This window comes from Centroberyx gerrardi, chromosome 23, assembly GCF_048128805.1.
Source record: "Centroberyx gerrardi isolate f3 chromosome 23, fCenGer3.hap1.cur.20231027, whole genome shotgun sequence".
Taxonomy (NCBI): domain Eukaryota; kingdom Metazoa; phylum Chordata; class Actinopteri; order Beryciformes; family Berycidae; genus Centroberyx; species Centroberyx gerrardi.
Window position 1 is genome coordinate 12,640,369 of NC_136019.1, and position 13,939 is coordinate 12,654,307.

The 13,939-nt window shown below is 43.0% G+C and overlaps 1 protein-coding gene across 1 annotated transcript in view; it reads left to right on the forward strand.

Moving 5' to 3' along the window:
- The window catches only part of mpdz (multiple PDZ domain crumbs cell polarity complex component), a 50,796-nt gene extending 44,161 nt beyond the window's left edge, over positions 1–6,635 (forward strand). The window contains exons 41-49 of the mRNA XM_071902882.2: positions 203–217; positions 1,829–1,976; positions 2,401–2,487; positions 2,581–2,677; positions 2,825–2,988; positions 3,994–4,098; positions 4,443–4,537; positions 4,644–4,767; positions 4,955–6,635. Coding sequence (XP_071758983.2) covers positions 203–217; positions 1,829–1,976; positions 2,401–2,487; positions 2,581–2,677; positions 2,825–2,988; positions 3,994–4,098; positions 4,443–4,537; positions 4,644–4,767; positions 4,955–5,101 — 982 coding nt within the window. The 3' untranslated portion in view covers positions 5,102–6,635. The remainder of the gene's footprint in view (positions 1–202; positions 218–1,828; positions 1,977–2,400; positions 2,488–2,580; positions 2,678–2,824; positions 2,989–3,993; positions 4,099–4,442; positions 4,538–4,643; positions 4,768–4,954) is intronic.
- Positions 6,636–13,939: the final 7,304 nt, after the last annotated feature.

The window sequence follows — 13,939 nt, forward strand, 5'->3', positions numbered from 1 at the left end:
GTAGTAGCTCCCTGAATGTGCTGTACATGTGTATTTACTTGCACAGCAGTGTGCTCTTTCAATAAAGAAAAGCTTGCAGTTAGCTATGCAAGTCGCTTGTTAGAGACTTTGGACGACATTAGTCTCTTTTGCTGCACAGTAAAGCCCATTGCAATTGTCGGTAATTGTATATAATGTCTGTGTGTTCCTTTTTTTAATGCAGATCACGGGACCACAGGTAAATAGTGCTCAAAAAACCCTTTCATGTAGAACTGTAGGGGTTTAGAGAAATGGAATTGCACACAGTTCCATCCAAAAAAACAAACAGAAGTACCCATACACACATACCAGTGCTCCAGCTACCACATAGGGCTTACAGATTCCAAACACATACAAAACCATATGTAGTCCGGAGGGACTTCCCTGCATGTGTTTTCCCAGTCTTTGTTTGTCCTACTGCTCCTCAGGCTCAGTCTGGTGCTGTCAGTCAGGTGTGTGTGTGGAGCGTGGTGGGTGATCTGACCCCTGGGATAACCCTCAGGAATGGGTTATGCACCCACCGGCATACATACACATACACTGCTGTTTGTGTGTGTGTGTGTGTGTGTGTGTGTGTACGAGAGTGAGTGTGTGTGTCTTTCTGTCTTCCTGTCCGTGATGTCTGGGTTTGTCCAAGTGTGTAAATTTAGATGTGTTTGTTCCCATCTTGGAGTGTCTGTGTTTGAAAAATCTGAAGGTAGAGCAGTATTTGCACTACGTCTGTTTCTATTCTGCGGGGCATTAGACCCAAGTTGGGGTACACTTTGGTCAAGAATAGGAAGATTAACTTTTAACCTAGCTCTAACCTTTGTCTCTGTCACAGTAAATCACAATGGTTTGCCACACAAGCGGAAAAACAACTGAAGCGCTCTCGGATGGAAAAGACAGTAACATAACAGAAAACCTAAACCCTTGGCTAAAATGGAAAGCGCAAGCTAGCAGTTAGTGGTGAGGAGTTGTGACAGCCAAGTATCTCTGGCGCTGGGGATCGGGTGGGATCAAGTTGCCTCGCCTCACCGCTTCAACTTATGTTAGTCTTGATCCACGTGGAGATTGGCACCTCAGAAATGCAGAGTCCACAATAGTGATGTACAGTTGGAAAAAGGCAGTGGCCTGGCTTTGTTATTAACAGTAAGCACATGCAGGACGCAAGATGGAAAACTCATGTAATGGAGTAACAGTTGTGGGGCAAATACACTCCTCGCATTCATATATCACGTCTTACCGGCTGTTAATCAGCTGTTTTTTAAAGAGCAGAGTTCACACCTGTGCCCAACACCCTGTGTGAGTGTATTTTCACCAGTATAATTAAACCATGCAAGCTTATTTAGAAAACCTGTCCAGAGAACAGCGCTGACAACACAAATCTGTGTTCTGCATTATATAGAACTAAGGAACAAATACTTATCTACTGCAGTAGCTTGCTGAAAAATGTATCATCTTCCCTGCATTGTGTCCTTCACAGGAGTCTAGTGGCAAAGTGCGATTTTGCCCTAATCTCTCCTTACGGACATCGCTATTGCAAAGTCCAAGTGAAAAAAAAGATGGATTTCCGAGATTACAGTTACCTAACTGAGCAGACAGTTTTTGAAATAGCACGATCAATACTGCACCCATCAGTCACGCTTCCAAAAGTAGAACTCAGGGAGTTTGAGACCGGTCAAGGGCGACTACTAGTACTTCCCAGCATGAGAGACACACATACAGTAAATATACACACACTCTCTAAAAATCGGCCTATTCCTTTCCAGTCATATGACTTGATGTCATGCACGCACTCATATCTTTGTCGTTCCACCCTCCCTACCAGGAACGACACGGGGGTGTTTGTGTCCGACATAGTGAAGGGAGGTGTGGTGGACGCCGACGGCAGTCTGATGCAGGGAGACCAGATCCTCTCAGTCAACGGCGAGGACGTCAGGTCGGCCACTCAGGAGGCCGTGGCCGCTCTGCTCAAGGTACATCTACCATACTTACCATCTGACTGGAGCGTAATTAAATAATAGCCCATCTGCATCGGCGGTGTGATCATCCTGGTGTTCAGGAAACCACTTTTGAATCTATTTAGCAGTTTGTATGGGGGCATTATCACCTTAACGTATTTATTGTATTTTATCTATATCCTATTCTGTGCTGCTGGAATTCCCCAGTTTCCCCTCAGGATCAATAAAGTTCATCTTATCATTTCTTATCTTAATTCGGAGTGTCACGGTTGCATTTTTGAGCTGGTTGCAGACAGTTTGAAAGCAAATGTACAGGCAGAGCTGCTTGATTGTTGGAAAATATCCGTGTGCACTCTGTGCCTTGCAGCCGAATTCAACACTGTCTTCGTTGAGGCAACAAGTTGAAACATTGTTGATAATGTTGTGTCTTGGGTTTTAGTGCTGCGTGGGGCCCATAAACATGGAAGTGGGGAGGTTTAAAGCCGGACCCTTCCACTCCGAAAGAAGACTGTCTCAGAGCAGTCAGGTAACCAACCACTGTGTCTCGTTTCTCACCTTATCGCTCTAATCTGGAATATAATTTCCTTTTATCTGACAGTATTGAATGACTTTGTTTCAGATGAGTGAAACAGGCAGCTCTAAATTGGCTCCTCACTCACGCTCAGAATCCGGAAACCTTCACGGAGACTTTGACAAACAAAGCAGGAGTCAGGAATGTAAGTATCATCAGTATCCAACTCTTGAGTTATTCATAGCCAGGTAGAACACACATATATTGATTTAGAACAACATAGGTAACAACCAACAAGATGGAACAACATTGTCCTAACCTTGTTGGTATGTGTGCGTTTGCTTCCCCACAGCGCTAGAGCAGCAGGACATCAGAACGGTTGAGTTCAGTAAAGGCCCCACTGACTCTCTGGGCATCAGTATAGCAGGCGGAGTGGGCAGCCCTCTGGGTGACGTGCCCATCTTTATCGCCATGATGAATCCCACCGGCCTCGCTGCCCAGACCCAGAAGCTCAAGGTAGGGATTCACAGCTTTTCATTTCAGCCATTCTCCCCCTCAGTAACCTTCATTTTGCATCCAACAGAACGGAAAGCTAAAAATCTGCATGCAGATAATGCTTGTGTGGGATTTAATGCGCGTCACAATTATTTACAAGCGATCTCATTCCCACTCACTTTACTCAGTTGGTGAATCTCAAGTCCTTCCGTAGGTCAAGAGTGTGCACTTTAGCAGTGACCTCCAGCCCCCAGTAAAACGACAGATAAACTGACAATTGAAGCTCTGTGTGAGACAGACTGGAGGAGGACAATAGCCATCGTCAACTTGGACAATAAATCTCCCACTCCTGCATTCAGATCATTAAGCCTACAGAACAGAAGGGCTCATTGAAATGAATAGGGGGAATCTTGAATAGTATATTCATGCTGCTTTATCTTTTCAGACAGAATGAGAGATGAGAACGTAGCATAATGAAATAACTCAGTTGAACACATGCATAGTTTTGCTTTTGTATAGTGAATGAATGTCTCAGCTACAGTGGTGGCCATTGTAGATGTCCCCCATTGTGTTATACTGCAGGATTCTCCCAACTCTGTGGAGCAACATTGCAGGAGGACTTCAGCAAGCACTTACAAAAAAGTGGTACTGCTGTAATGGCTACATCTTTGTACAGGCGTCACGCAATGAAAAGCACTTCTGAAACTGTTCCTTTTCATTTCCTTACAAAAGGATACTAACAGTGTACAAAAAGAGGTAGCAGAGCTAACTTTATGAGTTTTTTGCAGTGTTTTGCTATTTTTATTGCTGTTGCTATCATTCCCAATCCAAACACTGATGTATTACAAACCTGAGCTAAGTGCAGCCGGGCAAAGTAACCCAGGCATTGAGCCACTTCTGCAATTTCCCCACTAATGGCTAAGGTGATCCCTGGTAAGCGCTAAAAGGCAGCTTCACTGCAGAATGTGCCAAGTAGTTTATCTAGTATGTAACCTTTTAAATTGTATTGCACTGTGGCTTCTCCAGATAGGGGACCGGATCGTCAGTATCTGTGGGACCCCTGCTGAAGGCATGAGCCACACACAGGCCGTCACTCTGCTCAAGAACGCCACTGGCACCATAGAGCTGCAGGTCTCTCTCTCACACACACTCTATCTCTCTCTCTCTCACACACACACACACACACTATCAGATAAACATACAGACGCATTTAGATAATCTGTAGTCAAAGGAAAAGGCTATCTTTTATGTTATCTGTGTACACAGTTTTCACCTGAAAAGAACAGTTGAAGGCTACCAGCACTAGACTTTGAAATACTGTAAACTGGTCTCCCAGCACAACAGTAAAAGCCATTTATCAAGGGGCAGATTATGACCAACGCTACCGCTCTTTGTGAAGCAATCTGCTTTATCTTGACAGCAAATCAAGTCTTCAACATGACATTTACCATAACTGTGTGTGTGTGTGCCTGTAGGTAGTAGCAGGCGGCGACACCACAGTGACCAGTCCCTCTCCGGACCAGGCGGCCGGAGGTCTCACACCCAGCTGCATCTTCCAAGATGACCTGGGGTACGGACTGGTTACCGTGCCAACAGAATATCCAGCTGTGTCATAATATCTGTGTTACTCATCCAATGTCAGCCTGTCTAACTGTCTGCCTCCGTCTCTCCACCAGCCCACCTCAGTATAAGACCATCACCCTGGACAGAGGACCAGACGGACTGGGTTTCAGTATAGTTGGAGGGTACGGCAGCCCGCACGGAGACTTGCCCATCTATGTGAAAACCGTCTTCGGAAAGGTGAGCGTGTGGCTTATCACCGTTTCTTAATTTGCAACTTTACTGGAAGCATTTTTGGCCTAAATAGTTCCTCTTTTTTCATTCTATTGTTGAGAGAACACATCTTTCAGAGACCTTGTGTGTCTCGTACGTTATCGCGCATTGACAGACATCCTGTGTGTGTGTGTGTGTGTGTGTGTGTGTGTAGGGGGCAGCTGCAGAGGACGGGCGTCTGAAGCGAGGGGACCAGATCATGGCTGTGAACGGGCAGACTCTGGAGAGCGTTACCCACGAAGAGGCCGTGGGCATCCTGAAAAGGACCAAAGGAACTGTCACACTCACTGTGCTGTCATAGACACACACACTCACACAAATGCACGTATGCACACACACACACACACACATATCCAGTCACTACTTTTCATGCACATCCACGCACTCCTTCCACTGCACCCAAAGTCAATCCGTATGTACAAACACAGATACTGAAAACTAGCAGTACAGTTTGCATGTGTGATCACGTCTAGCAACAGAATATGTCACACCTGGATAATTATGTTGAACTCACCAGACGTACATCTGTGAAAAATATGCACACTGAAATATGAACAACCATACACTGATATTTATGAATAAGCTTGTTGCTCATCATAGCTTTGAACACTGTGATCCATATTCGTACCCATGCAAGCCCACTAGACTGAAGAAGAGCCATATGATAAAAGGGCTTATATCACTAAAACAGTATCTAAGGTAGATGTACGGATGCTCAAATAGTTTGTCTTAGAGTTTTTAATAGAGTGCTGATTAGGTGTTTTATGAAGTCGCACATAGGTTGTAAATAGTTTTGGAAGGAACTTGGGGAAACTCATCCCTACACTCCATGGCTCTGGACTGAAGTATTCACTGGACACTGTGGCTCAAATATTTTATATTGTAGTTTTCTATACTCAGATGTATGGATTGTATTATCATTATTTGAAGGATTATTTTACGATTGAGAGCGCTCTTAGGCAGTATCACACAGAACATTTTTATAGAGGTGAGGCCTATTTTTCAAGATTTATTACAGTCTGAAGTCTACATATTGGGATGACTTCCACTAAATTCAGAGCATTAAAGGGCAAGAAAATGCCCTTGAGGCAATTAACAGATTAGCAGGATTTAGCTAATGGCTATATTAGCTGGCAGGAACATTATCTGTCTTTTATGTTGCGCTATTGTCGACAATTCATCATACTTTGATTTTCCTGAAAAGCTGATGCTGCTGTAACTGCTGTTGATCAACTGATTGTAAAGTCACTGTTGTTTTAGCAAAAGTAGCCATGAGACAATGAGCAATTTAAAGTCTGAAAGACTTGAAGTCTGATAATATTATAAATATGTTAAAACTTCTCTGAAGGGAAAGGTGTGAAATCTTTGATGTCTTGGTCATTAGACCAATAAGTGTGGTTTTGAGCACACATTCGACCAGATGTGTGTTCATGAGCTACTCACTGAAATGTAGTGCTGCTAAAGCAGATGTATGAGGTATTATGTCACAGTATTTTGATATTTTTAAGTATTAATTAATGTTCACTTAATGAAAGTGTACAGAGAACTAAAGGAAGGACCTGCTGTCCAACTTTCATTGGACAACTTGTTCGTTCTAATTGCTTAACTTGTCCTATGGATTATAGTATGGGCCTGAGGGCATACTGGCCTGATCACAAAGTCCTCTTCCAGTGTGTGCTGTCTGAAGTGATTAGGCAGGTATCGTATGATCTAGTTTCACAAAAAAAGGGTCTGTTTCCATTCTTATCACCGATAATGTGGCCCTAGTACTGTCCAAGTGACGGTATTGAATTTGTTCACCCACTGAATTTAATAAAAGTGACCTTCAAACTCGCTATTGATTCCTAATTGCTTTTTTACTCTCTTTAAATATCTTATTGTTCACTGCATGCTCAAAGCAGTTAGCATTCTTATTTCAGCATCTTCTGTTGTTTCTTACACTGTGTGGTTGATAATAAATGGCCAAATACGTGAGTCCAACCCTAAAACATTATGACAACCCACAATTAAATCACACCAACAAAATCAGATAGTTAAAGCCCAGCAAATATTGCATTGTAAAATACAACACAGCCTCCCAGTGTGCCAGCTGGTATTGATGCTAACCACTAGTTACTGAAGGCTCAGGGCATTGTACAGGATACATCACATCTGCCATATATTATCTAGATACATGGTTTATGAGGGAGAAAAAAGTCTCAGATGAATGTAATTTAATGTCGCTGGAGGAAAGGCAATGGGTCTGAGTCACATACTAAAACAAGTTGAAATGACTTTTGATCTGAAATGTACATTGAATTGAGATTTATTGTCGGCTAGATGTGGGATAATAAGGCCATGTGGTGCAGCACGTATGGTCTTGCTTGAATAGTCTCTCTGTTGTCACTTGAGACTCAATGAAGCTTGGGTAGAGAGAGAGCTCTCTGTTAAAATATGGCATCCCATCTGTCTGTATGCTGACAAGCGCAGCTGTTTCACAGCCTATCACATGGTTCGTGTGAAATCCCATGCATGAAGTCTGTTTCTCGAGTGCGTTTACAGCAAACTTAGGGGCTACCAATTATTCGCACAAGTCAAGCAAGCCGTTCAGAAGGGCAAGTCCTTTTGTCTAATGAGATCCAGCGTTTATTCAGATTCAGTGGACTATGTTACAGAAGCAAACTGGGACTAAAGTGTCCAGTGTGTTCATAGGCATCTACTTGGAAGTAGCAATTACACAGAAAAATATAGGTGCGAACTGGAACTGAAAATGGTTCTTCAGAGTGATGCTCCTGAGAACCATTTCTGACCCTTTTAATAAGGACCATATATGGTTCTTTGGGATATTAAAAGGTTCTTAATTCTTAGTTATTGGATGGTGGGTGATGGCATAAATGTGGAAAATAACCAAACCCCTTCATAGTATATATTGTGCAATTGCAAATGAGGCTATACAAGGGCAGATACACAAAAACACAATACAGATGTCTAAGCAAAGGAGTGCAGAAATGGTTCTTTGAATAACTTTGGAGGGACAAGTTAGTGTGGGGCCTCAACCACCATCAGCATGCTGGACTGGAGGGGGACAGGAGGGTGGCTTAGTGAGCAGACTCCTTCAACTGCAGAACCCGGACTCAAGCCCCTGTGTCGGCAAGCATCAGCAAGCAATGACCCCATGTACCCACCACTCTGTGGAGTGGGAGCAAGGAAAAAGAGAATTTCCCTGTGGAGATCAATACAGTATCGCATCCGATGACTGTGCAACCAAAAGCTACACGGGAAAAACGGAACACGTCCCAGCAACAGCGGCTTAAATCTGTGAATTAACTGTGTGGCGTGCCTCATGGGTCATATACTGGACCCACTGTTTTTCCTCCATGTGGGCAACATTGTTAGCCTACAGCTGCTACAGCACATGCTAGATACCGCATGCACTAGACAGCTGAGTTATCCCAAGCACCTGTTGTTTTAATTGCCCTGTTGGGTTGTGGGTTACACCAGCCTCTTTCCAGGTTCAGGAGACACTGCTTGGTTTACAGAAGGCTTGTCTGCACAAGTCTTTTAGATGTGAGATCAGATGTTGCCACTGGGTCGTGCTTGACTCACTGCAGGCAGATGGTGTAACGTTTCAGGGACAATGGCGCCAAAGCTAAAATCAACTTAAAGGGATCGAATTATCGAGACGTCAAACGGGGTTCTACGAACATTTTAGCTGGATGTTCCCATGGACAAGAGCCTCATAAACCAGAGTTATAACAATGACACTGTTTTATGTCCTGTCGCACACAAATGTCAACCCCATAACTAATGTGTTTGACCCCACAGCTTCAGACGCAGCCTGTGAAGCAAGCTGTCGCCGCCTGTCCAAACATTTCCGATCCCAGTATCATCATGGCCGAGTTTAACTACACGCTGCCTATCGAGAGGTTAAGCAAACAGAAACCTGTAGCCAATGAGTGGGCCTTGATGAGTCAGCGAACATGCCTAATGGGATACGTCATGCCACCTTGGCTCAACGCTTGTGCCCAACTGACTGCTAATAGAGGTTTTGCTGCATTGTTTGAATACCAGAGGGCAAACGGGCGGGAGGCGGAGGAAATGATTTGAATTCTGAACAGAGAACTCAAAGCACAGATTTTTCACTGTAGTCTTTTGTTCCGGGTTGGCAGCAGTGGATTTATTTGAACTAAAAAACTTGTTACCCGACATGTTGTCAATTGAGAAATTTGGCCACCCACTAGTGCAATGTATCAAAGGAATTACTGCAAATGGCTTTTTTTTTATTAACTGTTACATGTCACATACTAATCAATGATTTGCCGTGAGTCTAAAAATGTGTCAAAAGTTGTTTATGTTAATTCTGAATCTGTATTGTATCAACAGGCTTAATAAAATGCTTTTGCGCTCAGTTTAAGTTTAAAATGTATCACTCTGAAACATGAGAACTAAAGTCTGTTTACCCAAGCAGAGCAGAACAGACAGAAAAGTTTCCTAATTGATCATAGATTTTGATCCTCTCCCTGCATGACTGACAATAAGCCGCCGTAATGTTTGGAAAGTGGCTGGCCCACTATACAGCCGTTTCATATGGGCATGTCATCACTTGAAAGTGATGCAGTGCATAATGCTGCCACAGTCCCCATTCAGTTCAGAGTGAATTTTCATCGCTAGTGTTAAGTCATTCTGCCATTCTCAAACTTGCCCCAACATGCCAACCTGTCAAAAAAGAACATATACGTATTTGTACAGAGCGTGTGAACAGTGGGGGTTAAACAAATGCCTCAACATCATATCTCCACATCACCTGATCAGCCTCGTGGAATTTTTCAAATGGACACCGTCATGGAAATGAGTCTGCTATCTTCCGCATGGATCAGACTTCTCCTTTACATGAAAGAGTCTCACATGCACCAACACACACTGCAGCGATGACCGGTTGATCAGGTTTCACCCTTCTGTCTAGAGAATAAAAGGTCACGAAAGGTCATCTCTCCAAGCCTGGGCTCACAATGATGTGTGCTTACGTACGTAAACTAGCAAACATGATTCAATTTCCACAGTGGAGGTGGTGTAAAAGTCCTAGTTTAAACAGAGTGCTGTGTTGAAGACTACAGATGTCTTGAAAGGAGTACTCAAGAAAGTTTCTGAAGCAATCATTTGACCTTTTTGCACGGTGACTGTGTTGCCTTGAGGGTTTAGTCTTCACTGAGCTGTCAAAAAGATTAATACATCACAGGCTGGTATAATCCTCTGCATTGTTTAAGTCAGCATATATTAGTTGCTCTTAAAAGGTCTTGCACTCAGCACAATGGTGTTATAGTAGACAAATTGGGTGGTGATTGTTGGTGCGGTGACAAAAAAACCTGGCATGTTAATGTCACAAAAACCTAACCATCCGACATGTTTGTGTCAGACACAAGCAATTACCTCAATCTTGATTTGATAAATTGCAAATCAATGTTATTAAATCAGCAATAAATATTGGAATGTCTGTTCTTGTGCAGCTCATTATGCCTGTGCCTTGTTTTTTACAAGATTGTGATCAAACTGTGGTAATGAATGTAATGATTAATGATAAACACAGACAATGGGAAATGATCCAAAACTTATCTTACTCAACCCAAAGGGAATATTTCCCAAGACTGGTAAACAAGTCTGCAAGTCTGACAACGCAAACCTGGAATGAAGAATTATTGCTTGTGGCAAAAAAAAAAAAAAAGAAAAAAAAAAGACAATTTGCATGACAAATTTTGCCTAGACCTGCGTCTGTGGCACAATGTGCACAAGTCTCGATTTGCTCGCTCTGGCGTCTTGTTTCCAGCACAAACAAACAAAAAGATATACAACTATATAACTATGCTTCTTTATTTAGAGCCTAACCATTTTTTTTCTGAGTAAACAATCAGAAACAAACAAACAAATACTTTTCTTGCACACCACAACCCAGAATTATGTTAGAGCCATACTTGACAAGCAGGAAGCCCGTTGGTATGATGATTTACAGTGAGGTTTTCTTCTTCGTGAGGATAGCCTTCAGCTCATCCAGCTTGCGTTCCTTGACTGTAAAATAAAGCTGGGAGGTAACCAAAGCGGCGGTGACATCACCGGGGCTCGGATTTCCTCCCTCACCTTCAGTGTGTTTGCACAAAGTGGAGTGTGAGGACAGTGTTTACAATGACAACAAAGCACACGCTCAATGAGGCAACACCAAACACTGAGATTAAATGTTTGGTGTTGTAGCAAATGCGCCTTTAGCATTGGTTATTGCATGTTTGCAACACAAACAAACTGCATGCTCAGGCCTTAACAACACAGCAAAGAAGACACTTGTAAATGACCCATCCCATAAACCGCAGTATACCTCTCCCTATAAACCTCTGACCTCCGGCTGATAACAGGTAGCCACTTCACTGGTAGGGAGCCGGATGCCTTAAACACACCTTGCGTGTTTCTCTTGGCATGTTTGCATTTTAGCGACAGTGTCCAACTCATTACATCACCGTGGCCGAGGCCCGATAAGGGAGTGTGTAGTCATTGCTTTTCGGAGCAGTGACACAGCCGCTGGGAAATGTTTGCAGAGCTGAGGGTGGAAGAGTCACCTGCGCTGGCCCTGATAGGAGCACGTGTGTAACCTTGTGGAAGGACGCAGAACCAGCATTAACACACAGGGAACTAAACAGAACGCAATTTTTTTTCAAATGCAGTCACAATAAACCGCATGAATGCAAGCAATGCATGTAGTGGTTTCTACTCATTTGATATCACTTCCTCACCTTACACCATATTTCATGACTCACTGTATGAACTGTTTATATTATCAAAACTAAGTGCTGTGCATGAACATCTATTTTTGCAATTTCTCTGTTGAAATGTTTGATTTACATTGAGCACTGGCAAGTCGCAAAGTTCTTCCATGCCTGAGAAATACATAACTACTGTGGCATACCAAAGGTCTGGCTCTATTTTTAGAGACTGCAATGTGTTTACACCCCACTTGTTACTTGTTAATTAGCTGCATTATTGACTGGCATCTCTCTGTACCGCTGTTTTAAAAATAAAGGCATCCTATTGATTTTTGCAGCAGGATGGAAAAATGAAGCAGTGACGCAAGCGAGTGAATGCCTCTGGCCTCACTGCTGCTTGTGCCCATTGTTCATCCTCATGCAGCAACGTGCCTATGCCATTTCATCAAAATGAGAGTCAAATTTAAATGAAATGCAATAACCTTTTCTGAAAGAGCCACTCACCCCGCCTTGGATTTGAATGTCAAACTTTTGATTCATGCTGCGTTCCCGTTTATCATTTTTAGAATGACACTTTAAAAAGCCCTGTTATCAATCCCAGAACTACAACCTCTATTTAAGACTGGGCTACGATTGTAGCAAATGTTAAAGTGTGGCGGAGGATGGGAACTGCGATGGGGCGAGACCACAAGTCATCTTGAGCTGACAGCACTTGAAAGCAAGCCATGTCGTGTTCAAAGCTATTGTTGATGACAAAATTCCAGAGAGAGCTTACCATAGAGTCTTTGATGTAGCATATTACTGAATTTTGTATGTCATTATTTGCATAATGCAACCATTACGTCCATATAAAATGCTTCACCATAACCCCTAATCGTCCTTATAACAAAGAACCTGATCGTGAGTCATAAAATTCAGCTTGTCATGTTATCGAATGGCTCACCAACTTAAAAGCCCATGAGGTATTTGTGTTTGCACAGCTCTATTATTATCGCCGTATCTGCTGGGCAGTGTTCCAGTGATAGTTTGAAGATGCCAGGCGATACTGGTGAGGTGCAACACTGGGATTTCAGGACATTCTTGCAGGGTTGCGTTCTCAGACAGACCCATAAAAAGTAAGGGTTAGGGTCTGGACCAAATAGTCAAGTTCTCACACTCGAAGAAAGCCCTAAATCAATAAATAAGTGTACCATTATTTTAGCAATTTCAAACCAAGTTGTGGAATTCAAGTTTGGCACAATCCAATGCCTTTTCATTGCCGTCTAGGCTGCATTTCCTATGGTTTATTACTACTTGTAGTGCATAAAATATGTGTGGTGGTGACAACAGGTCTATATTGAATGATCTAAGACCTTTCTGTCATAGAATCTAACATTGTAACTAAAGTTTTGCTGATTTTCAGTTTTACTTGAACTGAAGAGTTGCATAGTCCTTTAAAAGTTGAGCAAATTTCATGACCTTACAGCCAAAGAAACCTACTACTACTACTACCGACTACTTTCAAAAGTTGATTTTTCAACATGCAATTTTTTCATTCAACAGTAGCTATAAACTTTGCTGTTCTCTGGTCTTTGCAAGACCTGGAACTTTCGTGATAGTGCTTAAGGTGCTGCACTTTAAATCCAGTTCCCCCGCTTGATTTATGAGGATGCCCCGCAGGGCTTGGGGTACGGCCTTCTTCCACTTGCCTCTAAAGTAGACAACAGCAGTCTGTACACAGGCCTCAACAGTGCTTTACAACATGTTTACATGCCCCTGGCCAGGTGAATGTGTCCTCCTGGTTCATGCCTGGTTCAGTAATGTGCTCTTAAAAAGTTTGCTGCCAGTGCACATTTTTAGCTCCTTTTCCTCAAGATCAAGGATACCATATGTGTTGTGTTGTATAAGTGGGCTTGTACTCCATAGAAGGAATTCAGTGCTTTAAACAGGTGTAACACGTCCCTTACATTTGCTGTCATCCAGCCTGTTGCCAACACATCAAAGCGAAGTGAAGGAAAGGACAACGGCAAAGAAAGCCAGAAGTGCATCCATGTGTAGCTCTCACACTGAATTCCATCAACGGCTCCCTGAAATGTCTGTGTGACTGTCATATTTGTAATAAAGAAAGAAATGCCACTGGGTGATGGTGCATGTCCTCTGAAGATAAGTACACACATGCTTGAGTCTGGTTTGGATCCTGCCAAGGCACCTAAGGGGAAAAGGTATTGGCCCTTGAAGATGCATGCAAAAAGAAGATGCATGTTTGGCATACCAATAACACGGAAAGGCAATGATTGGAATTTCGAAGCGTGAACAGCCTCACACCAACGCAAAGTCACACCAGGCATGAAACGCATACTGTAGAGCGTGCGTATACAATTGTGTGTGTGTGTGTCTGCTTATGCCCTTCTCTGCATGCTGAGGTACAAGACCATATG